The 25,765-nt window shown below is 52.3% G+C and overlaps 4 protein-coding genes across 5 annotated transcripts; 2 read left to right on the forward strand and 2 right to left on the reverse strand.

The window, feature by feature from the left end:
• Positions 1–8,573: 8,573 nt before the first annotated feature.
• Cpsf5 (cleavage and polyadenylation specificity factor subunit 5) lies at positions 8,574–12,297 on the forward strand. Of its 2 annotated transcripts, XM_003747322.2 has the most exons (6): positions 8,574–8,917; positions 9,473–9,673; positions 9,802–9,865; positions 9,954–10,119; positions 11,801–11,915; positions 12,065–12,297. In XM_003747322.2, the coding sequence occupies exons 1-6, from the start codon at positions 8,784–8,786 to the stop codon at positions 12,084–12,086; spliced, it is 702 nt and encodes a 233-aa protein (XP_003747370.1). In that variant the 5' UTR covers positions 8,574–8,783; the 3' UTR covers positions 12,087–12,297. The 2 variants fall into 2 exon arrangements, with proteins under 2 accessions (XP_003747370.1, XP_018496524.1); XM_018641008.1 differs by lacking the exons at positions 11,801–11,915; positions 12,065–12,297 and adding an exon at positions 10,319–10,332.
• A 607-nt stretch (positions 12,298–12,904) lies between these two features.
• slgA (proline dehydrogenase slgA) lies at positions 12,905–20,371 on the reverse strand. Its single transcript, XM_003747343.2, has 11 exons — positions 20,092–20,371; positions 16,047–16,131; positions 15,845–15,938; positions 15,442–15,751; positions 15,168–15,346; positions 14,927–15,067; positions 14,670–14,814; positions 14,341–14,553; positions 13,991–14,186; positions 13,798–13,850; positions 12,905–13,724 (listed from the first exon to the last, which is right to left on the reverse strand). Exons 1-11 carry the CDS (start codon positions 20,338–20,340, stop codon positions 13,572–13,574), a joined length of 1,818 nt encoding a protein of 605 aa, XP_003747391.1. The 5' UTR covers positions 20,341–20,371; the 3' UTR covers positions 12,905–13,571.
• A 261-nt stretch (positions 20,372–20,632) lies between these two features.
• Positions 20,633–22,677, forward strand: Myd88 (myeloid differentiation primary response protein MyD88). The gene is made up of 5 exons (XM_003747323.2): positions 20,633–21,050; positions 21,208–21,345; positions 21,431–21,610; positions 21,873–21,982; positions 22,129–22,677. Exons 1-5 carry the CDS (start codon positions 20,906–20,908, stop codon positions 22,408–22,410), a joined length of 855 nt encoding a protein of 284 aa, XP_003747371.1. The 5' UTR covers positions 20,633–20,905; the 3' UTR covers positions 22,411–22,677.
• Positions 22,678–23,205: 528 nt separating this feature from the next.
• Positions 23,206–24,289, reverse strand: LOC100902328 (uncharacterized protein K02A2.6-like). The gene is made up of 2 exons (XM_003747344.1): positions 24,190–24,289; positions 23,206–24,035 (listed from the first exon to the last, which is right to left on the reverse strand). Exons 1-2 carry the CDS (start codon positions 24,287–24,289, stop codon positions 23,206–23,208), a joined length of 930 nt encoding a protein of 309 aa, XP_003747392.1.
• Between the last annotated feature and the right edge of the window lie 1,476 nt (positions 24,290–25,765).

The raw sequence follows: 25,765 nt of genomic DNA on the forward strand, positions 1-25,765 counted from the left end.
AGGAAAAACAACGAATATAACATCGGTGTTGATACTGAGGCGGGAACGGAATATAAGCGGAGCGACGGCGACTGCGTCACTAATTGTCAGACCCCGGAGACACCCTCCGATGCCCAATGAAGGCTCACAGCTCTTTCCGTTTACAGCTCTTTCCGCATAGAGCTCTTCCAGCTGTTGGTATCACGGCCAGGGGAACCCGAGATGAATTGAATTGGTCTTTTTTTTCGAAGGAGATGATGACATGGAGGTTGAAGGGAAGGGGGGAAATGCGTCCCGAAAAGCCACCAGTTCCGGCGAGTCGACTGACTGTCCATGTGGCTTTTCGTCTGTCCTACCACGAACAAACAAATAGGCGGACGAACGTATCACCAGAGCCCCCCGAACGAGCGGAGCTGGACAACATGTACTATGCTGCTGCTTCTGGCGTCGCAATGCCAATCGAGGAGTCCGACCGGCAAATCGCCCCTGCCTGTCGTCCCATTTCATCCCCAGTCGCTCGTTCGCTCACTCGGTGGGTTTGTCGGTCGACTAGTGGAAGTAGGTTGCTGTCTCGCTCGTGCCGCCCCCGCTCCTTCCGCTTAGTCGTCTGCCTTTGCCACTGATGCTTCTGCCGGCCTCGCTAAGGCAGACGGCTGCTGATCGTCTCGTTTCGTCTGTCCGCGTTTGAGGCAACTGGCTCCTCGTCGGCACAATGGGGGCGGCCGACGTTGGGGGGAAGGCTGCGAGCGGGGGGGCCAACGCCCGGGAGCAGTGGGCGGACGAACGGGCAGAAAGGCGAGCAAGCCGGTCGACCGACCGACCGACACACAGGCAGACGCACGGACGGGCTGGCTGACGGAGCAGAGCGTTGGAGGAGAACGGTGAAAGGGGGAAAGGCAAAGCGCTTACTCCCTTTGCTCCCTGGGGGCAACGCTAGCTCGCCGCACACCCGCTGGCTGTCAGGTCTTTTCTCTCCGCTTGCCTGTGCTTCTCCCGTGCCAGTCAGCCGCCTTCGTTCCTTCGTTGCAAGCCACCCATCCAGTCGGCCATCCAGCCAGTCTGCTCGCCTGCTGCTGCTGCTTCTTCCCTCATCCCCTGCCCCGAGCGAACGTCCGTCCGCTCGCCCTTCCACTACTACCATTGCCACCGAGCCCACCGTGGTGGTGGTGGCCGCCGTCGCCGCCGTTCCCCACTCGCCATCGTTGCCCACAGCGCCCGCCGCAGCAGGCGGCTCAGCCAGCTGAGCTCGTCGACCGTTCGCTAGCTAGCCAGTCGGTTTGCCCCTCCGTCCGGTGCTCTCTATGTTACTCGCCGGCTCGTTCGGCGCGCTTTCTCCTTCCCTTCGGCGCTCTCTCCTGCGAAGGGACGCAGTGAGCGGTGGAGTGAGCACGTCCTCGAGGGGCGACGGCAAGGGGTGGGGGCCACGGACGGACGGACGGAGAGCATCGCGGGACCACCATCACACGCAGAAGCAGCAGCAGTGGCCGCCGTCAGCCAGTTTGCCATCCTACCAACCGGCCGACCGGCCGACCAGCCGACCAGCCGAAGCGAGCGAACGAACGAACGAGTCCCCCTTAGAGAAAACCTAGCGCGCAGATGAGCGAGCCAACCAGCCAGCCGACGAGGATGGGGGAGCGGCGGGAACAGAGAAGAAGACGACGACGACGACGGGAAGAGACGACGCCAGCCTGCAACCCGCGGGCGCAAACGGGGGTGACCAACGCTCGACAGACGGGCAGGCGGACGACGGACGGATGGACGGACGGACCGACAGATACACAGACCAAGCAAGCGAGCGGACGCTGTCAGCCGAGGACCGGCTGACCGGACAGGATGAGGGTAAGCGAACGAACGAGCCAGCCAGTGAGCAAGCAAACGGGCGGCACGCGCGGGGGGAGGGGTGGGCGCCAAACGACGGCCAGACTCGGGAGAGGGGGAGGGCAGGGGGAAACCTCTATTGCCGCCTGCCGCCGTTGCCGCTGTCGGGCAGACGTTGCGAGTACCGATAGGCCTCAGGTTGCGGAATGGAGATGGTGGCCTGCCGTGGCAGTTGCTTGCACGATGGGTCGGTCAGCTGATCGGCTTTTTGATGCCACTCGACGTGGATGACGTTCGGCGTTTGGTTTTTCCGCTCCCCGGAAGAATTCATCAATTGAATTTCTTTTTCCGCTTCAGCAGTCGCGATTTTCGGGCGAGCATTTCTCCGTCCGTCCCCCGCATTCGGAACGAAACCCTCCGGGAGACGCACGGGGACCCATGCGTACATTTTCTCCCGCGCGGTCACTTGGGACCGGCAATTAGCGGACTGTTGTCCTGCTCTGTGGCCTATCGGAGGGTTCGATCTCAAGCGGGATCTCTCTCCCCGTCTAGACGTCGCATGCGCTCGCTTGATCGAGCGAGCCCTCGCCCATGCACCTGGTGGATCCCTTCTTCGCTTGACCGCCCCCTCGGTCTGCGCGAAGAGCACGAATTCATGGAGAGGAGCCGCGTTACGCTCGTCAAATTGTATTTTGTCCCGCGTCACCGACTGACGTCATCGATAATAATTCTCAGCGGTTCGCTTTGAAGGAGCCGAGACGTCTGCGGGGAATCCTCCCCGATGTTCCCACGGGTTCGTGCCGCTATTCCTCAAAGTCGATCGATGCTGAGTATCCAAACGAATTGAAACAAAATGAACAAACGATCTAGATGAACTCCACGGAGCTGTTCTCATAGCCTATGATTCCGGTTAAAGAGGAATCCCCGCTATTGACCGGAACACGTTCCCTCAAGGGGAGTTCTCAACTCTTCGCCTCTCTCCCCCGATGTTCAGAGATTCCGACCTGATCAAGGCCGGGGGGACCTCTGGAATTCCCGGAGCAACAATCTCCGCGCGTTCCGAATCGTTCGACAATCGCCGCGGCTCTATCGGTCGATCCATCGACGAGTCTCGCGGCCTCCCCTGACCCGGCTTTTCGCGACTTCTCGATCGGAACACCGACTCCAACAAGGAGTACGGGGCTCCAGCGACCCTTTCCAGTGAATTCTGGGCAGTGAGAAACGTCGCTTATCTCCAATTAGGTGCCAGCCGTGCCTCACTCTCCGTCCAGTTAGCAGCGTTTTTTTTTCGATAACAGCGTAAACTTTAATTGGCTATAATTCCCGTTTCGAGTCGCCCGTCGGGTCATCTTTCCGTGGCAGTTTCACTCATTCGACGGGACGATCAAATCGGCCAGAGACAGAGAGACGGTCGGACCGAACGACCGATATACTCAACGAACTCACGCTCTCTCAATATGTTGTTGATGGCATGTGTTGTCGAAAGAGATCTACTCTGTCTATGAAGCTGTTCCTTTATCCTCCCGGCAGGCCGACCGGATAGGTATCCCGCCGACTGGACGGACCGACGGCGGCGGCGGGCGCCGACGATCGGTGGCGAAACGAGAGATAGGATTTGACACCGAAGAGTAAACAGAGCGAGATAACTAAGGCGACGACAGACGACTAGCAGTCAAGAGACTCGACCACCGCAGCGCCCGCGGTAGCGACAGTGCCAAAAGCGTTAGCACCAGAGGCAACTCTATCGCAACCACCACCGTCAGTCATCATCTCAGCAAACTAACCGAACAGACAGAGACTTTCCGACACTATCCGGAGAAACAGAACAGTCTAAACGACAGTTGAGTGGCCGAGTGAGCGCCTTGCACCATTATAGGCGCCGCGGTCTCAGATCTCGCTGTTTTCTTGAAACACACTTACACACACAGATCAACAACGTGGGAATTTCAATTTCGAGATGTTGAAAGAACATCGCCTCGACATAAGGTGTCTGGATCTTTTCTCTTTCGCTGCCGATAACGAGGCCACACTGACGGTGAACTCACCTTAGCGATGCAAAACTGCAGCTCCGGAACGAAGACCTCGATTGTATCGATTGTTTGTTTCGACCAGGTCACTGTCGGTCTCTTTTTTTTATTGTCCGGAGTTAGTCTCTCACGTTCCGGGAGTTTCGAGCGTCTGCGTCGTTCCAGGGGAGGTGTCGGGCTGTGTTGTCGCCGATAGCGTCGCAAAATCTCTCAACTTGGATATTTCCAACTTTTCGAACGGGTTTGTCGATGCCTTCGCTGTTGTTGTTGTCGGCGCTACTCCCACAAGGCTCGAACTTGTTGCTGTTTTTGTTGTCAATGGAACGGCGCGTTCGAACGGTGAAGCATCTCGTGGAGGAGAAGCACGCAGCTATCGGTTCCGGAGCAAAAGAGACGATGCTCTCCTCTCAACGGCCGGCAGACAACTGACTGGCTGCTGCCTGCTTGCGCGCTCACTTGCAGAGCGAGCCTTCGCGCCCGCCAGGCAGCTAGCCGTCCTTCCTTCCTTCCTTCGTGCCTGTCTCTCTGTACAAGCTCAACGCTAGCAGCCAGCTCGCCCGCCTGCCCGCCCGCTGCCGCCGTCTGCCCGCCAGCCAGCCAGCCAGCCCGTTCGTTTGCTTGCTCGCCCGCCCGCTTGCCCGCCTGTCTGCCCACCATCACCACCACCGCTTCTACCACCACCCGCGGTAGCAGCAGCAGCAGCAGCAAGCACCCTCCTCCGATCTCTTCCTCCGTACAGTCCCCTCACTCCCTCCTGCTGGTTTGCTCTCGCTGTCTCTCTCGTTCACCCACTACTCACTCGACTCGTCGTCGTCGTCGGACGCCTTACTAGTGGCCTGAAGCGGCCGCCACACACCCGTCGCCAGCCTTCTTCTCTTACACTCTCTCGTTCAACGCCAAGAAATCTTCTCTTCCCGCGCCCCCCCCCCCGACGCTCCGGCCGTACCCGTCGCTCGCTCGCTCGTTCAACGGCCCGCCCGGCCTTATCCTCGTCGCTCCCCTCTCTCCCTCCCCACCAAGTCTCTTTCTCCACACAGACACACGCAGGCGGGCACGCTTGCAGACACACGCACACACACAAGCACACCAAGTAGTGACCGCTGTCGCCCAACGCTCTTTAGCCAGACGACGGCTCTCGGTGGAGAACGAGACGCGGCGCGGTGGGGGGAGGGGCGCACCGGGTCGGGGGAAAAGGGGGAACGACAGGAAGGCGAAGCTGTGAGGGGTGATGTAGAGCGGGAAACAAGGCGCGAGAAAATACCCCGGGAGAGGGGGAGGGGGTAACAAAGGGCGACTGTTTCTGCATTCGTTGAGCCCACCGTCCTGCGTAGAGATCACAGAGTGTCAACCGGAATGGATATCACCAGGTGGACATTGACTAGCGGGGAGACATGCGAAAAAAAATAACACGTCCTGCGGGAACGTTTTGTGAACGAGAACTCGAGTCCTCAACGAAGGTACCAATCGAGCCTCTTGGCGGAAACGGAAGCTTGCGGGGCGAGCTGGAAATTGGGTGGGGAGGCGGGTATTGCAGCAAAAAAAATATATAGCGGAACAGACGAAAGAAAAAGAGGGAGACGCCCTGGAGAACTGAAGGACAGAGCGGAGGCGGCACCCGCGGCGAAGGGAACCGCGAAGACAAATTTAATTAAGCCATTTCGTCCGTTGTGCGCTCGCTCGCTCGTCCGTCCGCCCACTGCCGGTATCCCCTTACCCTCCCTTCTCCTGGTCGGCCGGCCGGTCGCTCGCTCGCTCGTCGCTGGGTCTGTCTGTTAGTCGTTCCGTCGGACCACCGAGCGGACGGACGGACAGGCGGGGGCTGGTTCGTCAGTCATTGGTTCGCTCGCTGAATTAAGTTAGTCGGCGCGTTAGCGACCTTCGACCGTAAGAGGGCTTGGTCGGGCGGTTTCCTGTCTGGTCCCCCGTCTGCCTGTATGCGACATCCATTTTGATTCTCGTGTTGCTCCCATTGTAGTTCCTTTGTTTTTTCTTCTCGCCGTGAACAATGTGGACTCCGACTCGGGGAACACAACGAGGGACAGGAATAAAACACCGGTGTTGAGAGAAAGGAGTCCATCTCTGGCGAGAACTATTGTGCGAGACGTACGGGAGCGTAGCGAGGACGAAAGCGCTCTTTCTGAAGGGGATGAGGCTTGACCGGAGTAACGCTCACACTGAGCTTGACGCAGTGATTGGGGAATTGCGTTCTTCAGACAGAAGTTGCCAACTAGGGTGTTCATAGGCTTCGCGACATCACGTCTCTCGGGACCGAGACATTGTCTCCTAAGACGTCATTCTGACCTCCTCGCAGCCTTCCGAAAGCTTCTCCTTCCTCCTTCCGCCTCGGAACCCACAAAATAACTAGAGAGCTCCCGGAGACATTCGGGGACGCGCTCATTCGGAGAGATGAAGGGACGGATATCCGAAAAAAATCATTTAACTTCCGCTTCCGAAAATTGGAGTCAAATGAAGTCTGATTAAACCTGGCGTTGATTGTCCGATATTCAATTCCAGGCTATCAGCGGGACCCTGAGTGGGGAAAATTCCGACCCGGATGCAGCGTAGTCATACCTCGGTCTAGTGAAGCTCCACGTATACTCGGGATGAGCGGGAATACGACTGACTGAATGAGGTGAATATTTGATTGGAGACAATCGATTCGTCAACGATGAAGATCGTCAGAAGATAATTTGGAAGCGGCTTCAAAGCGGCTCCGCTTGTCGAACAAATTTCCGCCAGAAGGGTCGCCCCCTGCAGCGCTAGCAGAACCTCCCGAAGCTAGCCTGATAGATTGTATTCGTTTCATCCCAATTACTAAACTGATGCAAGCTTTCATCGATACGTTCACCGCGTGACTTCCTCCTAATCACTCACGAATTATCTTTCACACCGTCGCCGCGTAACCAAAATGCCATGATTATTAGAAAATTGGCTGAATAATCGATCGTGATGGGGGTCGGTAGCGGGTTCAAATCAATAATTTGCTATAGCTTCGAAGCAGAGGAAAAAAATGAGAGAATCGCGCGAAAGCGTAGCGGGTCATGACCCGCTGCCAATAAAAGGAAGGGGCGACGCGAATCCCGCGAACCCACGGCTCAGAATGGTGCGTCTGATATTCGGCACGGTATTCGTCTTTCTCGCGGCTTCGGCCCCCGTCGTCCGAGGTGAAATCATGGAACTCACGGACTCCAATGATTTCGAGCGTAGAGTTCTCCACAATCCTCGACCGGTTCTCGTGGCTCTGACGTCGGAACACTGCATGGCGTGCAAGCTCGTCATGGGCGAGTTGAAGCAACTCGCTTTGGCTCGGCCAACAATCGATCTTGCGATGGTTGACGTCGTTCGCAACGAAAGACTGGCCGACGATTTCACGCGGAGGTTCAGCAGGAGACTCATCCCCAATGTTCTGGGATTCAGAGGAGGCGTGCTTATCGGAGAGGCTGAGGATCACGGTACGAAATCGCTCACGAAATTCATGGACAAGGTTGAGAGACCGCAAACGGACTTCAATGCTTGAACTGGACTCAAACTCGAGGACTAAACAAATTTAAGTATGATCGATGGTCTGCCGCCATCAATGTCGTTCACTGTATGCTTGTGCACCACATCATCTGACCCGTGAGCTCGTGTTGTCCTGTGAATAGCCTATCGTAGCGTATTTATGAATGGACCGAATTGTTCGCAGTTTCTAGGGGTTGTGGTCTGTGACTGCTCCTTAGATATGAGATATAAATGGGTGTTCTGATCGATTGGAGTCTCCATTCATGAAAATCGGCGGCCCTCTTCCCGAGGAAATCTGATTGGGAGAGGGCAGTTCTGAAAGCTATCCGAAGCGACGAGTGGTGGAGATTGGCGCGGCTGAATTTTTGCTCCGTATGAACCCAACACGATCGGGGGGAGGCATTCCTCGGATGTGAAAACCCGAAGAATCCAGCGCATGTTACCGTCAGGGACGGGTTCCATGACCGTCGTAGGCAGAATTCGCGGGTTCCGAGGCTTCGAAGTGCATTAAAACATCGACTTGGAGCTTGATCTTCCTTTCCCCAACGTCATCAGTCATCAGTCACCCCCCCTATCGATGAAGCGGAAAAAATCCTCTGTCTAGAATCGGTGGGATCAAGAGAGTGAGGGTGTCCGATGTTCCTCGAACTGGGATAGGGGTATCATCCGCGTGGATTAATCGATGGAATGAATAATAAAGTAAGCGTATTTTCGCGCCGCGTCAAATATCCTTACGATCTATGTACGTATTCCGCAGAAAATACACGAGTATGCCCCTCTTCGGGAATGGATAAGTTCGGAAACTAGAAGCAGCATGCTGCGAATTTCCTCCCCTCCATTCCTTACTCGGTGATACGATGGGTCGATCCAGCAGAGTCCGAACGTGAGGTTCCGAATTTCGTCTTGAGCGATTCAAGGCGTATCATTAGCTGGCTCTCGCGGTACATACACCGAAAGAAAAGCTTAGATTTAGAATGTATATAGTGTCTCTTAATTCTTTCTTTCAATTCTTCTTTTAATTCTGTCGGTTCAGATACGACGTTCAGCAGCAATATAGCTCCCGCGATTCCTCCCTCGTGGCTACAGAGATTGGAATACATCCGCTGACCGGTCACGATGGTTTTCGAAATGTAAATAATAATCAGTGACGAAGCTAACAAGGGAGCCCGCCTTTCCTCAGTCACGAAATCCGAATCCCACACAGGGGTGTGAACCTGGCGTGTGTCGATGCGAGCCGGCAGCGTTTGTTGTTGGTTTCGGCGGCCGCCGTTGGTGCTTCTGTTTGTGTTTCGGCAGCAGATTGTCTTCGTGTGGCGAAAGAAGCGGCAGGGTGGTTCACTGATTCCGTTTGGGACCGGGTTCATCACTCGCGCTTATCCAGAACAAAGTGATCTCTATTAGAAGCCGTCAGGGTCGTGTTCCATCGCCGCGAAACCGACCTGATTGAACACGGTCAAAATGAGCAAGACAGCGTCGTCTCAGCGCGGAAGTGGTTGGAGCCGTGGCGGCTCGCAGGCGCAATTCCAAGGGAAATACATGGCCTCCAATCCATCGAATGTGCTCAGTTTCACTCTCAATCGCACCGTTAACCTGTGAGTGTTCCAACTGAGGGTCGTTGATCGTGGTTGTTCTCTCGCCGATGTCAAACGCCGAGGAAACTTGCCGGAGTTTCTGGAGCCGAGGAAACTCCACAGCGAGCATCCGGCAAGCTTTCGTCGAATGGCTTCTCGCGCCGGGCGGATTTTACTCGTTGCCATCGGTTCGACCTGTTTATCGGCTCAAGTCATTCTCGGATACTCAAATGGACTCATCGAAGTTTCGGCGTTCGACAGAGACCGCGAGGGGCTTTGTATACCAGCTCAGAATCGATGGACGACTCTATTTCCGATCACTCGGATGAAACCCGATCGTGGACGTCGTATGGGGTCCCAATCGCCCTCTGGCAACATGTTCGATGAGGCATTCCTCATCTCCACGATGAATCATGATTTCCCCTCCCCCCGTCCCTATTGTCTCGGAATCACCGAAGCTGACAGCGACTCAGTGTCCGACCTCTACCCCAGATGAGGGGATTCAAAATTTCCAGATCGGCACGAATCATCCACATGTCTGGCTACCCGTGGAATCATTGCTCCCTCCGATTCCAGGTACCCTCTAACGAATTACACGTTCGGGACCAAAGAAGCACTCTACGAGAAGGACCCTTCCGTCCCAGCGAGATTCCAGCGAATGCGCGAGGAGTTCGAGAAAATTGGAATGCGTCGTTCAGTAGAGGGCGTACTTTTAGTTCACGAGCACGGTCTACCCCATGTACTTCTCCTACAGCTTGGAACCACATTCTTCAAGCTGTGAGTAGGATCCACATAATCTCGAATAATTACCGCTACCTGCTTTGGCTCTCGGAGGTGAAATCGAATATATATATGGTATGGGAGTGATAAGAGAATTACAGCTGACCTTTTTGTCTTCGCCGCAGACCCGGTGGGGAACTGAACCCCGGCGAGGACGAAGTCGAAGGATTGAAAAGACTCATGTCCGAGGTGAATGTTTTTCGTAATTTCGAGCTCGTAGCCGATTTGCCGGGACAAGGCGGTCCGCACCAGGGATTGAACGCCTTTCTTTCCGCAGACGCTCGGGAGACAAGACGGAGTGAAGCAAGAGTGGACTATAGAAGACACAGTCGGTAACTGGTGGAGACCCAATTTCGAGCCAGCCCAATACCCCTACATTCTGCCGCATATCACGAAGCCGAAAGAACATAAACGGCTATTTCTGGTGCAGTTGCCGGAGAAAGGTATTTAGACGCACCCGCGCGATTGGTCTCACTTCACCTCAATGTGTTCTTCTAGATGACCCGATATGCGCTAGCAAAAAATATGAAAGCTCGGAGACCATCTCTGCCTAAGATTGAGTATAGGAAAATATTTAGGGAATCAAGGTTACGATCCTCGAAGTGCTTCAGTTTCACGATCTGACTATGTTTCTTTCGACAGTCCTGTGAAATCTTCTGGACTCACTCCGTGTGCTAAAATCGTTGGGGCTCGAATCGAATATCACCAAGAATATCACGATGCCTTGCTGGGACCGTTTTTATTTACCGTGCGGCAAGCGCCCGTCTACCTATTGAGCGATTTTCGCTTCTGCCTTCCATGACTACGCGTCGTTCACGAATTGTAGACAACACAAGAAGATTGTTTCGCATGCCACATCTTTCATCATTCCGTATTCTACCTAGATCATAGATCTGATCCTTTCCAATCGTGTGTTGAAATTTAATCTCGAGCTTGAGTTTCCGAAATTCATCGTTGTCACCGGAGAGGAGTCATGCGAGACTTATTTTCGAGAGCCTACGGCTCCGGGAGAATCTATGGAAACTCGTGATAGAATCGGGAGTATTCTGTGTTGAGGATGCGATTCGTCGAGAGGAGCCGGTTTTTCCTCCTCAGAGAGTCGCTTGTCGTTGAATTTTCGAACTACGCGGCTCGTCACGCACAGTGTTTCTGACGGAGGAGCATAGGATAGAAGTGTAAACGTTTACGATATGTTCAGACACAAGTGCATCGAGCTCTTGAATCGGTTCGCGCGCACAGATACGGAGAACGCACAATGTTATCCTGTTGCATAGAAACTACGATGCGGTACCCAACCGGCAAGGGGGTGCTTGACGTTTGAGAATTTAACGCTATGGCGTCGGTCTAGGCATTGCTATTGAGAAGCATTCTACCTAATTATTCATTATATCCGACGTGGTAATCTAGAATAATTAATCAAGTGGATTGGAGCAATACGAAATCGGCGTGCTCCTGCAGCTTGCAAGCGAGCCAGGATTTCGAATTACGGGTTATCATGCGAGTGAAGGAGGTTAAACTGCGCCGAAATTCCGTGTCGTTGATCCGGACGATCTATTTCTCAGGAATCGAGTTCCAGAGAGTATGCTCGATCGGATTGTTAGAGCGTCGATACGAACAAGAGTCTTTGGGCCCCGATCCCCAAGTTCGGCACCGTTCACATAGGGAAATCCAGAATCCATGCTGTCAGTCAAGTGTAGTACGTTGTGACGCTGACTTTAAAATACACGTCAGCATGAGACGGAGGACGAGGTGGGAGTCGCCGCGAGTGTCCGCGAGTTTTGTGAGGGAGTCAGAACATTCACGCGGATGAAATGTGTTATACATGTTATATCTCAGAGCATCAGTTAATATCGGAGTCTCTTGAGGAGAAAATGTCGTCCTGTAGTTCATATAGCAATGTAGCGAAAATGTTTCCGAATAGTTCCGAATGGGTTCTCACATACTGTGTTGAGAGAAAATAATTTGGTCATATGCCTCGGAATGAACATGAGAAATATTCGAACGTAGGTACGAACGTCTAAATCAATAGCGAAAACGAGCAGAGGAGTAAGAGTAAGTTGTATGATGTTTTCTACGAGACACAACGTCGAACCGTAACTCAAGTCTCCCATCTGTTTATTTCAGCTCTATTCGCCGTGCCCAAGAATTATAAACTCGTAGCGGCTCCCTTATTCGAGCTCTATGACAACTCTCAAGGTTACGGACCCATCATATCGTCACTGCCACAAACATTGAGCAGGTGAGACGCTTCAAGCCCACTTACACTCGGGCGGAGATTTATCCCCTGCTCGGAACAAATGTCATACGTTCATCGAACATCCAATCTTACTCCGAAAACCGACTATTTGAACGCAGTAACTCATTGGAAACTCAATTTCCGCTCCCCAGGTTCAATTTCATCTATTTGTAAGCTAGAATTCTTGAGGTAAACGACGGCTGACTTCGCTAGGCTCCAGTCGAAGGTTCAGAAAGCCGTCGAACTTGAGGAAAGTCACGTGGGAGCGATAAGCCTCATGTCTCCATTCTTCTATTATCTGTAAATATTTCGCACGGCTGTAATTGCATGTGAGGTCGAGATCGTACCGTAGCGAAACTCTCAATAAAGACACGAGAAGTTCTTTGGGAATGATCCTTGCATTCCTCTGGGCATGTCGAGACCAACAGCGGCGGCGAGCCTCAATGGCCGCATGTTCTTAGGGGTATGGGCTTGGCAGAGAAGTTCCTGGAACTCCAATAACTAAAGTTTCCGGCTCGTCATAGATTATTCGAAGAGAGGGGCCTGGAACCGCGGCCAAGGATCCACCGCGAGCTTTGTGGCCCTTGACAGACGAAGTGGAGCCACACTTGAGTGAACCACCGAGTGATATACGAGCAGATGACAACGTCGTGGCAGATGATCATGCGAGTTTCTTAAAAAAAAATGCGCGGCATAGTGCCCTCGAATGTGCATTGAGAGTTTTATTTTGATCTGGGTTTACAGCGGTTTCGCAATCATCTTACACAACTGAGAGCAAGGGTGGCTCTACCGGTTCAAGATACATAGGAGGTCTATGGGGAATATGCGGAATGAGACTGAATGCGACCGGACGAAAGGTCGATCGATCTCGAGGGAATAAATTCCTCGCGGATCCCATCAGCAAAGGGGTGAAACTTCTGACGACCGAAATCATACGGAGAGCGTCCCCTCCCTCGGCTCACAGGTCTCGGTGGTGCTTCCGAAATCCTTCGAAGCAGTCAGGCGCGCCCTCGCGTTGAAACTTCCCCTGATTCAGTGCCAGAACGCAGGAACGCATCAGCATCCCAAGCCTCCAGCCCTCTTCCATCATGCCCCGCAGCTCTCAATGAGTTAGCTGCTCGGACCACTCCGCCCATGGGATGAACGGGACTGGGAAATGAATCCACACGGCGTCCAAGGTGACACGATACGAGACCAAGGGAGACCAGCACGATTCGTCGCAGATCAAGGATCGCAGCAAAATTGAACGGGGAATGATGTGGAGAGCTGGCGCTCTAGGTTAGAATCCGCTGAATCGGCGGCCCTGTTTAAAACTCCACAAAAAAAACGATCCATGTCGCACCGATCGAAAGTTCTGTCAACCTAAAAAGATTCCTCGGAATCCGGAAAACACGAAATTCGTCAACTCCACAGAAAAAGCATCTCCAGATACCTTTCCTCGAATAAGATACATCTTATACATTCCTTGGACGGATCCGGAGAAAGTTATTATAAGATCTTTAAAGTAAGACACACATCGGAGGGCTCTAGTTGTCATACGACGCCAGAGAGCGTGTCTTGGCGGTGAAGATTGGTGGGGAAGGAGAGGAAAGACGGATTGAGAACGACATGATTTCCCAGCCCGGAGACGGATTAGAATCGAACATCGGATGAATGGATTCACGCGGTCATGAGCTCCTCCGAGGGTAGATGTCTCCATTCGCCTTGCTTAGCTCGCCGGAAGATTTCTTTGCGTAGCATGTCGAGTTCTTTAGAAACTTTCTTCAACAAGGAATTATTTTCGACTGCTCGCCGTGAGAGGTAAGGCATCACCTGTGCATGAGAAAATGAATTGTCTGATATTTTGAGGAATCTCTTCCCAGCACCATCGCAGAATCGAACTTACCTCGTCAACGGGGCCATAAGGTACATATTTATACACTGAGTATCCGGCCTGACCTGGAAATCAAATGTTGAGGTGAAATGTCGTCCCTCGATTAGGAGCAGAAACGAGAGATCATTTAAAGGTCTTCGCTGCATGAACATCAATATCTCGATTGCGTTCGCCGAAGGCTAAAGGCGGTGAGGGAGCGACTTACCGAGGGGAAAACTAACTTGGTCACACATTCCCAACAGCTGACCGAAACACACGAGTCTCTCGGACCTTCCAATGCCGAGTTCTTTCATCCGGCGCACAACGTATCGCACCGTGTTCTCGTTGTGGGTCGCGCACATGACCGAGACCCTTCCGGACTTCCCAGACTTCACGATCTCTTGCAGGAGGTAATCGAGCACCTGGGGGCATTCCGACCGAATGAGGAGGTGGGAAACGAGGATGAGACGGACAACGTGGACGAAAAGGAATCCGACGTTATGCTGCCCGAGTTACATACATATATCCATATATTCGAAGGACCGAAATAGAACCATCGACGTATTTTCAGCTCACTTTATGATACATCTCGTTCGTGGCTTCATACGAATCGTTGATAGGATCGGGGTATCCCACGGTTTTCGCTCGGAGTCGTTCCTGCTCCATGTAGGCTCCCCTGACCAGCTTCGCCGAAAAGTAGAAGTTTTGACGTTTCGATAATTCGACGTCGCGCTGCACACAATCGAAGGCGTCTTTCAAGTAGCACTGATACGTGTTGAATACGATCGGCTGTTTTGGGAGAAACCGAATGAATTATCAGAATCCCCGGTCCTCCGGTGGAATGAGATGAGAAAGTCGAAGAATCGTTCCAATATGCTCGAACGGACGCATCACCGATGCACTACCTTGGTCTTATTGTATTTCCTCATCAGCTCCGTTGTGAGACGACTTATCGCGGGCTGGAAGTATGTTTGCTCAGCGTCGACCATCACCCGCACACCGGTGGATTCGGCATGTCTCGCAATGGTATTGACGCGTCGCATCATGTTCCTTGAGAGAGGTAATCATTCGATTACAAATATTACACTTCGGAAGCGGGATCGAGCTCTTCAGCGTCTTCAATCGGATGCAGAGCTTGCAAACATAGTCTCGATATTCGTACCTGAACATTTCTTCTTCGTCCTCTGTGAGAGCGGAAATTATCGGTTCCATTTTCCCCGTTCTGAGGTTCGGAACTTTGAAAATATCCGAAATCATTCCTCGCGTGTCCACGAGTCCACTCCATGTGAACAAATTCATCAATCTGCAGGGGAGGGGAATCTGTGACACTGCGGGGATGACTGTGAACTGTGACCATGACCTTGAAAGAATCATGGGAACTACGAATATTCAATATTCCTCACCCTTTTTTGTCGTAATCCATACCCGACAAGAATTTCTGGTATTCTTCATGATCCTTGTCGATATGGAGACGTTCGTCGATTTGTTCTGGAGTCACTTGCTCGAGAGCCATGAGCTTCTCCTTGCCCGTCACGTCGCGAAAAAGTTTTCGTGTGTGTATGATGACTTCTGACAGTTGCATCTAGATGAGAGGAAGACGACTGAGCAGTCAGATTCGGAGCTCCGGGGAATCGAGCGCAAGATCCCACGAGGGACGTCTTCTGGTGTTCTACTCACCAAGAGTTGGGGTCTCCCGAGGGCGGTCATTTTTATGGCTGCCAGACCCGTCCCTTGCGTGGTACCAGCGACAGCGTCGATCGACTTGAGGAAAATTTCTACATTCTTCTCACATTGTGCTTCGCTCAGGTAAAAATAGGTTCTAGCAGTTGGTTGGAATCTCCGGGGATCAGCGAACTTTTTTTGTGGTTTGAATTGAGCCAGTTCACTCGCGACGTCTTCGTTCTCCGATGGTGTGTCTATATCAACAGAGTCTGAGGGAGCCGCCGAAATCGTTGATGCCATCTCGATTTCCCTGGCCCGTTCTTCGCTGGAAACGGAGGGAATCTTCAGACTTTCGAACAAACGCAATCGCTCGTCGCTGAGAGTGCCGAGCTCGATCGACCCGAGTCGTCAGACTTGCCTGAGATCCTCCTCAGCACTGTAGTCCAGGATGCTCTTGACACCGAAGCGGCGGAGACGTTCCAAGGTTGGTTTTATAGCATTTTCTGATTCACCTGGGGAAATGGGTTCGAATCAACGTGCGTCAAAATCTGTCCTGGGCAGCTTGCTGACAAGAGGCTCTTCTCGAGCGGGGCCGACTGGAAGAGAAGAAAAGTTCTCACCTCCCACGAAGTGTCCGTAAAAAGTCCTCTTCATCAACGCATGGAAGAGTTTCTTTCCCAAGAATTTCTGGCCCAAGGACATGAGCTGTAATCATTAATGTTCTTCTTAATGTGTTTGGTCATAAAGTATAAGCTTCGACCTCTCCACGATGATGGTTCCCGAAAGCCAGAAAGGTGGATCGGCATGAGGGGAGAAGAGCCAACAGAGAATATCACATCGAGATATCTCGGCTCTCCGCTGAAACAGGATTTCCCCGGCGCTCTAATTCCGTTCCACCCCGACTTCCTTTTTGATAGTTGCTAAGTTTAGGATACCCCGGCCCCTTCAGTGAACCCTTGAGGAAGGCTAGCGGGACTCGCCAAGCTGTGGTAGTCCCGACAAGGAAAGCGGATCAAGGCAGACAGGGAAATATTCCGCACATGGGGAGTCGTACTTCTGAGCCCCGATATCGGATAAGCGTCTCCCATGCCGGCGGAAGATGTTTGATTCATTGAAGAGGGCTGGACTGGATGTTTTCTGTTCACATTTGAGATCTCGGAGCCGCCGGCCATTCGGCATATTGTCATCCTGTGTTTTTCTCCCCCGCGTGGTGTTCCAGACGTCCGTTAGGATATGACTAAGTCGATGCAGCTCGATGGGAGTCCCCTTATTCAAGTTTCTGGGAAGGGCGCGTGATTCTTCGACGGAGCAAATTAGTTCTCGGCGACACTACTTTTTCAGACTCGGGAACTTCAACAAACCCAAGATGGCCGACAAACTCAGTTGGGAAGGAAAATGCGCGCCTTCGACCTCAGTCCGCTTCTTGAGCGAGGGTCATCAAGTTCTCCTGCTAGACCGAGTTTACTGAGAGCGGAACGCCACAAAATCGGCTGGGCTGCATGTAGGTGAGTCGCTAAGCTAAGTTTTCCTCTACTTTGCCTGCGTAGCCCGGTTTCTCAAGTGCTGCGTGTCGGATACCCCGGCCTTCTCTCGCAATATTCTACCCCAGGATGTTGGATCGTCCCGGTTGTCCGGTAGCGGATCCCGGCGGGCTCCGTCGGGGATCAGTTCAGCATGCCTACAGGTGTTATTTTCTCAGTCACCGCCTTTGGATTTATCAGGAGGATCGAACTGAAATGAGAGCCACCTCGTCCGGAATGTCGCGGGGCCCTGGCTGTAGATTGCTGCTACTGGCGTGTTGCAGTGTCTGGATGATCTACTTGACGACCCATTCTGCGAGATTCGGGATCGACTCCAGAGGGCATCTTCCGTCGAATACCGGTGAAATGTCGAGACCGAGGAGACAAGATTCACCATCTGCATGGATGGCTATGATATTCAGATAGGCGGACCAGGTCCACCGAGCATGAACGCGGTGGCTCAGGCGCAGATCGAGAGCTCCCAGTTTCACTCTGGAGCTCGCCGCTAGGAACTCGGAAAAGACAAGGAGTAACCCATGACCTCAATCTTCAGGGACTGCGAATGTACTTGATCGACAAAGGAGCCGTCAGATCCTGCTTCGGCGAGCATGCTCGAGAATCGAGGACAGGCATCGCGCATGGAACGGCGATCTGAGAACTCGGAACTTGATTGTCGATGATGATCTCCGGATAATTTATTGCTCCGTGCCAAAGGTAGGCGGCTAGGAGAAATAGTCATACTGACGGATGGCCGAATTTGAAGAGCAGATTGCTTGATTCGGCTACTTTCAGACAGACCACGCAATTCGAGTGGAATGCATCCTGCATCTGAAACTTCCGAATTCCAGGCTGCTTCTACGAACTGGAAACGAGTACTCTTATCTTTGCGAGATCCACAGACGAATCCACTCGCGTTCCCGCCAGACGCGGGTCATAAACAAGAATGGGCAGTCATCAACAACACTAGGGACGGAAGATTGCAAAGCTCTCAATATTTCAAATTCTTGATCGTCAGGTGCGCGAACAGGTTTCAGGGAAGCCTCACTTTGCACAGATACTTTGAGAATTATAATCGATCACGAGTAGGAATAGATCGAGAGAGCAGGAAGCTGCTGAACCCATAGGGCGTGCGCTTCCAGAAACCCATTGGAGCGTCTCCTGTCTACCTACCGGAACAAATTCGAGTTCGCATACAGTGACTACTTCCGACGGCGATATGGCGAGTTCATGAAGACTCCAAACGTCAATGGAACTCCAGAATCTCATGAGGCTCTGAGCGACGGTATTCCGAGTTTCCGAAACTTCCTGGAGTATGTTTCGTCAGAAAACGCAGAGAAAAACGAGCATTGGCAAGCGGTCCACGAGATCTGTCATCCTTGCGAGATCGCATTCGATTTCATCGGGTGAGACCTCTGAATCCTTTATTTGAGCCCGCCTCAGCTCGGGACAGTATCCGTTTCGAATATCCAACACTGAACCCGAGTCTCGATCGCAGAAAATACGAAACACTGCAGGAAGATTCTGAATACGTTCTGAGTTACATCACGACATCGAGGCGCATCCACACGGAGTGGAAGTTCCCGTCGCGGGAACAAACTTATACAAGAACTCAACCGTCCCACGCTGTCATGGAGGCGTGAGTATTTCCGGTGTCGAGGAGATTTTCGCATCTAGAGATCCAGATCTCGGTCTGATGGAATGGATGACCTCCCAAAGAGTTCCAGCTGGCTATATATGATGGAATAAACCCCGAGCTGACCAGAGTTGAGCACTATGATCCTTCTGGTCATCCTCTTTCCAGGTATTATGAAGACGTCCCCGAGGCCATCCGCAAGAGAGCTTCGACTTTTTTCCGAGATGACATCTCGCTCTTCGGCTACGCAGAACAGAGCAATGTCTCCTGAAGATACCAAACATCCGTCGCTCCCGTCGTTATCCATCGATCGATGGATAGAGGTCCGACTCCCTCGTGGAGCTCTACTGAGTCTCTCTCGAGACACCTCGGTATTCCGTTCCACAGAGGGGGCTTGTGATCCGAAACGATGGCTTCCGACGCGTACAGGGGCTCGACAAAGACTTTTACAGCGCGGATCGATGCATCGGAGTCAAGGTCTGGCTGGGATCGCTCATTTGACAGCCCCCTTTATTCAGGGGAGTCGGAAGCGACACGTTGTGATCGATCCAGGTCTACTTAGTCGGAAATCGATTCTCCCGTGACTAGGTCCGATTCGAAGTTTTCGGATCCTTCCCAATCAAGGGCTCCGTGAATCAAGGGCACACTCCAGGGACCGACGAATATTGAGCAGATTATTCAGTCAGGGGACCGCATATGTAAATACAGTTCGGAGTCGAGCTCCCGGAGGAGTAGCGTGAATTCAGTGTGGAATGTGTGTGTGAAATGTGGAATTAGGTATTAAAAATAGAAGACCGCATTGAAGCGATTTCTCGAGTCCAGATGGAGTTTTGCGGCTGACCGATTCCGGGGGGAATCGCATTCGTTCACAGTGTTTTCGTATATCGCGTCTGCATTTCGACCTCTCGGCATCTCGAATACTCTTACTTCTTCGACCAGGGCCAGTTCAACAACGAGACCATCACGTGGGGCACATTCACGAGATGATAAGAGAAAGTGTTCCAGGCGCCAGCGGAATGCGACCTTGACCGTCAGCTGGATAGCTGTCTTCCGGGTAGAGCCGGAGACTGCTTTCGGAAGTCCGCCGGTTGCGATGAGCGCACCCGAGGTTGGTGGTGAATGGATTTGCGTCTCTTCGAATACCGGAGAAGAGCTCATGAGAATACGATCAGGAGCGAGTGCGACGCGTAAGATCCGACAAAAACGCAGTAGCCGCTCACGCGGTCCAAGATGGGCAGGAAGCATGCAGCGCGAGACCATTCGGCCTTGAGGCTCGCCCTACTGGCACAGTGTATGGTTTCTTGACGTCAGCCTCATATGTGACTGTCAGATTCTGAATTTCCGAAGTTTCGCTCGCAGCATTCGATCACCTCGGTTTTTGCAATCCGAGGCAGCCACGGGGAGCAAAAGCGCTACTTCAGATCATCATCGCGGTCAGACACGGATCAAGTCTCGACAACCGACGTCAGCAATGCTTTTCCGCAACAATCACACTCTAGTGGATAGACTGACCTGCCGATTGTGATTGACAATGTAATCCACCGACGAAAGCTTCAAAACGAAGTACGCTCTTAGCAGCTCAGTTGTTGTCTTCGATTTGAAGGCTTCTTTGCCATCTTCGAACTTCAGATCGACTTCGAGCTTCTGGGCCGACGAACAACTTGATCTGATGTGTCTTCTGACCGGAAAGCCCACAGGTGGAAGTCCAGGATGAGCACGTAGGGCCACCGCGCTCCTCATCGAAACCCCCGCGCGCAACATCACTTCCACGGCAATTCTGTGGAGCTCTCCGATGACTAGATTGGAAGAAGTGTATCCCTAAACGGCGGACACTGGAAGCCGCGGAAACTTTGAGAGCTGTCGTAAAACCCGGATCGAGACCTTGTTCGAGCCGAACGTCGGTGCGTAATAGCCACGGACGACGCAATGTCACTGCGAGTACTCGAGGGAACTATCGTGGCCGATTTCCCGGTTCGAGGTCTTCGGACGGTCCTAGGAGACATTCCGACTTTTAAGTCGGATCAGCTGCTCGGGAAACCATGTGCTTGGCAGTCGCATCAGCTGCCGCGAGCGGGACGATAGATCCAGATCGAGTGCGGTTGATTAGTCACTTCCCAGACTAGAATGTCACTCTAAATGTGAGAGGTACCACGTCTGGAACCGGTTTGGCTCTGGAAAATTGTTGGAAATAGTCGCTCGGCCCCGGGAAGCGAGAGCTCGTTCGATGACGGGTGGCGAACTCGCGATTCCAGGAAAGCCCAGTCCCGAAGACGGTGCGACAAGACCCTCCGGACCGTGAGCCCTTCGCCCAACTCTAGTACGTTGGATGGTACCGAGAGCTCCTGATCATACTCGACAAGACAGGCTCATGGAGGACTTGGACGAGCTCCTCGCGGTTCCTGTTCATGGTCTCGGACCTCGAAGTCTCGGATTCCTCTCCGGATGTCTGGAAGTTGAGCAGATTATCCCAGGTGAGAGAGCTCTACCAACAGCGGGGATCATAAGTCGTATTGATTGCCTCCCATCCGGAGCATTATCGCGGGCGAGCTCTTCGGAACCATTGAAAGAATGAGCGAAACTATTTTGGAGCCGAATTCGTTGAGGAACTCTCAGTTTTCATCTGATCAGGGCGAGAGAACTTCTACCGTGACTGGCGGCTGCTCACGCAGCTGGTGTCTTTGCCTGAAGGCACGCTGGCGAGACTTCAACGATCGAACGATCCTGTCAGAGAAACTCTGCAATTATGGCCTGTGGAAGCTACCATAGGTGAGACGGTGTCCAGCATATCTAAACCATTTAATGATCGAGTAGTAGACCCGTGAATTAATTCGAGGACGCCAAATAATTCAAGGACAACTGGTCTCGGCAATGGAGGGTATCGAACGCTTTGACGTATTGGACGATTGTATGGAGTCGATCCTGGAAGACTGCAGAGATTTCATCCGGCGAAAAGAGTACTGGCAGAGAGAGCCATCGGTCGTCCAGCAGACAATTTTCCAAGCGTTTGTGATACACGTTCTTGACGACGTCGGTAAGTTGAAGCGCCCATGAATTACGGAAGGACTCGAGCCCCGGATCGAGCTCCTAAGCTTCTCGACCTCAGTAGGAACTCGTTCAGAGCACCCTGAGGTGAGGGGTAGCCTCGCTCATGTCGAAACTGAATACTCGAGCTCCGAGATCAGCTTATTCGGTATTGAGGGACGAAAAGTGGGATCTTCGCGGAACGATAAATTGGACCGGAGAAGTTTGTAGTCAGCAGCAGCATCCAAATGGAGTCTCGTTTTGCTTTTCAGTTTTCGTACGAGAAATGGTCACCCGAGTTGAAGATGAGGGGGTGAGACTCTTCGTGCCGGCGCGAGACTTTCCTGCCGCGGAACACAACTACATGTATTCTTTGATAGAGGTAATCATCTTGTTCCCTAGAGCTTCTACGAGAAGTGGCTGATCGTACATTAGTCATGTGGTCGGCTCTAACCTTTCCAAGATGATCCTGCTGAGCCCCTCCCTTGTTCTTTCTCCGTCCGGGACTTATTTTTCTTTCGATTGCAGATAATGCAGACACGCTGCTTGAATGTGATCGTGGTGGTTTCCCGAGCTTTGTCCGAGGACCAAGAAGCCACCAGGCTCCTGGAGAACGCTGAGAGAATCCACGCTCAAGACACATCACGGAAAATCGTACCGATAGTTCTGGAAGAAGCCCCCCATGTGGGCTTCATGATATCTAATCTTTGTAAAATCAATTTCAATTTTCCTGAAGCACACGCGTGGGCATGGCCACGACTTATGGACTCTTTAGGAGTGGGAAGGAATCAAGACAGAAGATTGCACTAAGGCTGTGATACTGTTCAAATCTCACTGGGAGATTTACTCGCGGCGTCTTTCCTGTTTTTCCGTCACAAAATATTTCGTACGTCGAACAGGATGCTACGACTTCTCACATTCATCTCTTCGCCCCCGGGGCGAATAAAGGCTGTGCGAGGAATCACCTTAGCTCGGGATGACGAGTCGAATCGACACTAAATTACATAATATCTCGATTCTACTCCTCGACGAGCACAGGTTTTCCCTTACAGCCCCACTCAATCGAATCCGGCTCTCCTGGCGAAAACAAAAAGAATAAAAATGTAGAGTTTGAGGAGAGTCGTACTTCGTCGTTTATTCTATGACAACAGTCATTTATATAGACACCTCATGCTACGTGTTGATGGGGATAGGCGAAGACCCTACAGATGCCTCCGTCAGATAAATGAGTTCCGGAAGCAGAACACTTAGATTCCGAAGTTGAAGAATGAACGATAACCAAGTCTTTTACACGCACGATCCGGTTGGACTCGTGTTGGTGCTGGGGCCGTTGACACAGGAGACACTTCACTGGTTCCCTGAGACGACGACTCGGGAGACTGCGAAACTTCACTAGTGTCCTGGGTGGACAACTCCGAAGGTTCCCGCTCCGAAGCGAGCGAACCATCATCCGGCGACGCGGTGTCGGAGACGGTGAGTTCACGATCACGGATCGCGAGTGGCGTTGATGAAACCGGACTCGAAGCTTGTGAGGGCGAAGAAGTAATTCCGGAAGAGACTTGATCATCGGACGGCGGAGAAGTGAAGTCAGCGAGGAGATCCTCGTCATCTTCTGAACCAACGCTCACGGTTGGTTGCCGGAACGCGACGACCGCTCGGAAGTTGTATCGTCACTTCCTCCCCCAGGAGGAAATCGCGATTGCGAACACCATGATGTCGATCGAACTGCTCCTTGAAAATTCCCTGAGAAGGCGTCCATTCATGAGAAACTCCGGCAGGCTTGAAAACATCGAATGGCGTCTTCAAAGATCGACTGAAGAAAACTTCATTTGGTGACTTTTCGCCTTCAAGAGCAGAATTCGGGGTATACTTGTAGGCATAGACGATGGACTCCAGGGAGTGCACAGAAGTATCGAGAGCGGACTTGATCGTTCTCACCATCCTCTCCGCCAACCCGTCATTTTGAGGCATATACGGCGCACAACGTAGATGAACGATGTTGAGATCTCCACAGAGCTTGGCAAATTCACTCGACGTGAACTGCCGACCATTGTCGGACACCAAGGTGTCGGGAGGCCCGAGAATTCGGAACAGACTGCGGAGATACGCAATCACGGATTGCGAAGTTATCGATGTTAGCCAATGGGCATCCATAAACTTCGAGAAACTGTCAACGATTACGATGAAATAATTTCCCTTGCGCGGTTCCCCAATATCGATGTGAACCCGCGACCATGCTTTGCCAGTGTTCGGCCACGGCACAAGAGGAGCCTTCACGGGCGTTGCTTCAGTTTGGACGCAATGATTGCACTGTCGCACCAAAGTCTCGACATCAGAATTCATCCCTGGCCAGAAGAAATGTAGACGCGCTAAACCTTTCATACGACGTATGCCAAGATGTCCACGATGCAGTTGCTCAAGAACCAGACTTTGAACTGTTTTCGGAATGACGGTGCGTTCATTCAAGAGAAGAATCCCACCGACTGAGCACAGTGAATCAGCGTTGAGAAAGAAAGGACGAAGAGATGAATCCTGCTTGTAACCGGGTATCCTGGAGGAGTCCTCTGTGAGTTGTTATCATTGTCATACCGTGACTACTCTCGTCCAATGGGAGCTGGAGATATGCATCAGCCAAATCCAATTGCGAGAACACCCTGTTGCCGGAAAACTTTGTCATGATTTCTTCCATGTTGGGCAAGGGATGATCGATGTCCACAAGCGCTTCATTAAGTCCAGTGGAGTGATCAGCACAAACCCTGATGGAGCCATTGGGCTTCTTCACGACAACAATGGGGGTTGCCCATTCTGGGAAATCGACCTTGGTGAGAGTACCATTCTTTAACAACCGATCCAACTCAGCATCGATTTGTTCCTGTGTTTTTTTTTCATAAATAAAAATTTTTATTATAAAAACCAGAACAAAAAGGATGTTTCTCTCTACTCTTCATATACAACCAGTCATAGCTTTTCAAGAGGAGTAAGCATCGTCTCCTCCTGCAGAATCGTCTTGACAGAGAGCTCCTTCGCGTACGGATCGATTTTATCCGCTCGCCGAGTTTCTTTCGTGCAGAAAGAGAAGACGAAGGCCGTGGTTCCCCCCTCAGCGGGAAGGGTTTAGATGCTCGGACCAGTAGGCCATCTCTTGAACTGGATACGATTCTGCGTATATCCAGTGCCGTCTTGTAGATTAAGAACGCAATACCGCTTGGGCTTGGTTCCAGTATTGCATCAGAATCTGCACTGCGTCGCAGACTGCTGAGTCTATTGCCCTGCCTCTCACCGACGACCTGCCAATTTTTCGCAATGAGCACGCGCTACCGATGTAAGTGAGGGCGTCTGTTCCGAGCTCAAACGGTAGCGTCTCACTGCGCAGCTCATCGGGTCATCATTGTCTGAGCTTGCCGGAGCGAGAATTGACGAAGTCTCGGAACCATAAGAGGAGCGTCAAGCCTCCGATAATTTCCTCCGAATGTCCTCGACAGAGTCCTTGCCGAGTCCTTGTGCCAGTCATGGGGGGGACCCCCCACGGCTGGTGGTTCGAACGGACGGACCCGCTTCGAAGATCCGCTTCAGGGGCTCGTCCTCAGTGTGTTCGCTTTTTGACGTGCGCCTGGATTCCAAACGGCGTATATGAGTTCTGTGATATACATATGTATCATCCTCGGTTCTACGAGAAGATACCATATCAGATACCTCTTCAATGGTCGACCAGAAGAAAGTAATCTTCCTTGGGCTTCTCTTACATTCCGAGTGCTTCTCTGCCCGGCTTTTACATCGCGGGTATATCGCGTCATTCCCCTCGAATCGAAAGGATTGAGCGAGTCCGGATCACTCGCACGCGCTATCATCGGCGATTTCACGATAATGGATCCGCTCGGACTTCCTCACGCGACTTCCGAATCAGGGAAGAAGCGACAATGCTCCCAGAAATATGTCGATGACGTGGTTCCCGAAACTCGCGAGAAAGGACTCTTCTTGAGTTTCTTCGCTCGTGGAACAAGCGCTCGCCACCCGTACCCCCTCGTATATATACGACTAACGCATCAGCGGAAGCAAATGGTCTGACCGAGTAACATTTTTCGTGCAGCCCATGGGACTGCGATAATCTGGAATCCGAGTAGGATCCGAATGAGCACCTCGGAATCTCGATCCGATTCATCTAGTG

The sequence above is a fragment of the Galendromus occidentalis genome, unplaced genomic scaffold (assembly GCF_000255335.2).
Source record: "Galendromus occidentalis unplaced genomic scaffold, Mocc_1.1 scf7180000077516, whole genome shotgun sequence".
NCBI lineage: Eukaryota > Metazoa > Arthropoda > Arachnida > Mesostigmata > Phytoseiidae > Galendromus > Galendromus occidentalis.

Excerpts from the sequence above, each read along its gene's own strand:
- Cpsf5 (XM_003747322.2), top strand. The coding sequence starts at position 8,784 with ATGAGCAAGACAGCGTCGTCTCAGCGCGGAAGTGGTTGGAGCCGTGGC. Across the intron at positions 8,918-9,472 it reads CTCAATCGCACCGTTAACCT|GTACCCTCTAACGAATTACA; the intron begins GTGAGTGTTCCA and ends CTCCGATTCCAG. Across the intron at positions 9,674-9,801 it reads GGAACCACATTCTTCAAGCT|ACCCGGTGGGGAACTGAACC; the intron begins GTGAGTAGGATC and ends TCTTCGCCGCAG.
- slgA (XM_003747343.2), bottom strand. The coding sequence starts at position 20,340 with ATGTTGCGCGCGGGGGTTTCGATGAGGAGCGCGGTGGCCCTACGTGCT. Across the intron at positions 14,187-14,340 it reads CGAACGAGATGTATCATAAA|GTGCTCGATTACCTCCTGCA; the intron begins GTGAGCTGAAAA and ends GAATGCCCCCAG. Across the intron at positions 13,725-13,797 it reads CTTATGGCCCCGTTGACGAG|GTGATGCCTTACCTCTCACG; the intron begins GTAAGTTCGATT and ends TCTCATGCACAG.
- Myd88 (XM_003747323.2), top strand. The coding sequence starts at position 20,906 with ATGGTACCGAGAGCTCCTGATCATACTCGACAAGACAGGCTCATGGAG. Across the intron at positions 21,051-21,207 it reads AGTTGAGCAGATTATCCCAG|GGCGAGAGAACTTCTACCGT; the intron begins GTGAGAGAGCTC and ends TCATCTGATCAG. Across the intron at positions 21,346-21,430 it reads GCCTGTGGAAGCTACCATAG|GACAACTGGTCTCGGCAATG; the intron begins GTGAGACGGTGT and ends AAATAATTCAAG.
- LOC100902328 (XM_003747344.1), bottom strand. The coding sequence starts at position 24,289 with ATGGAAGAAATCATGACAAAGTTTTCCGGCAACAGGGTGTTCTCGCAA. Across the intron at positions 24,036-24,189 it reads ATTGGACGAGAGTAGTCACG|TTCAAAGTCTGGTTCTTGAG; the intron begins GTATGACAATGA and ends TTCCGAAAACAG.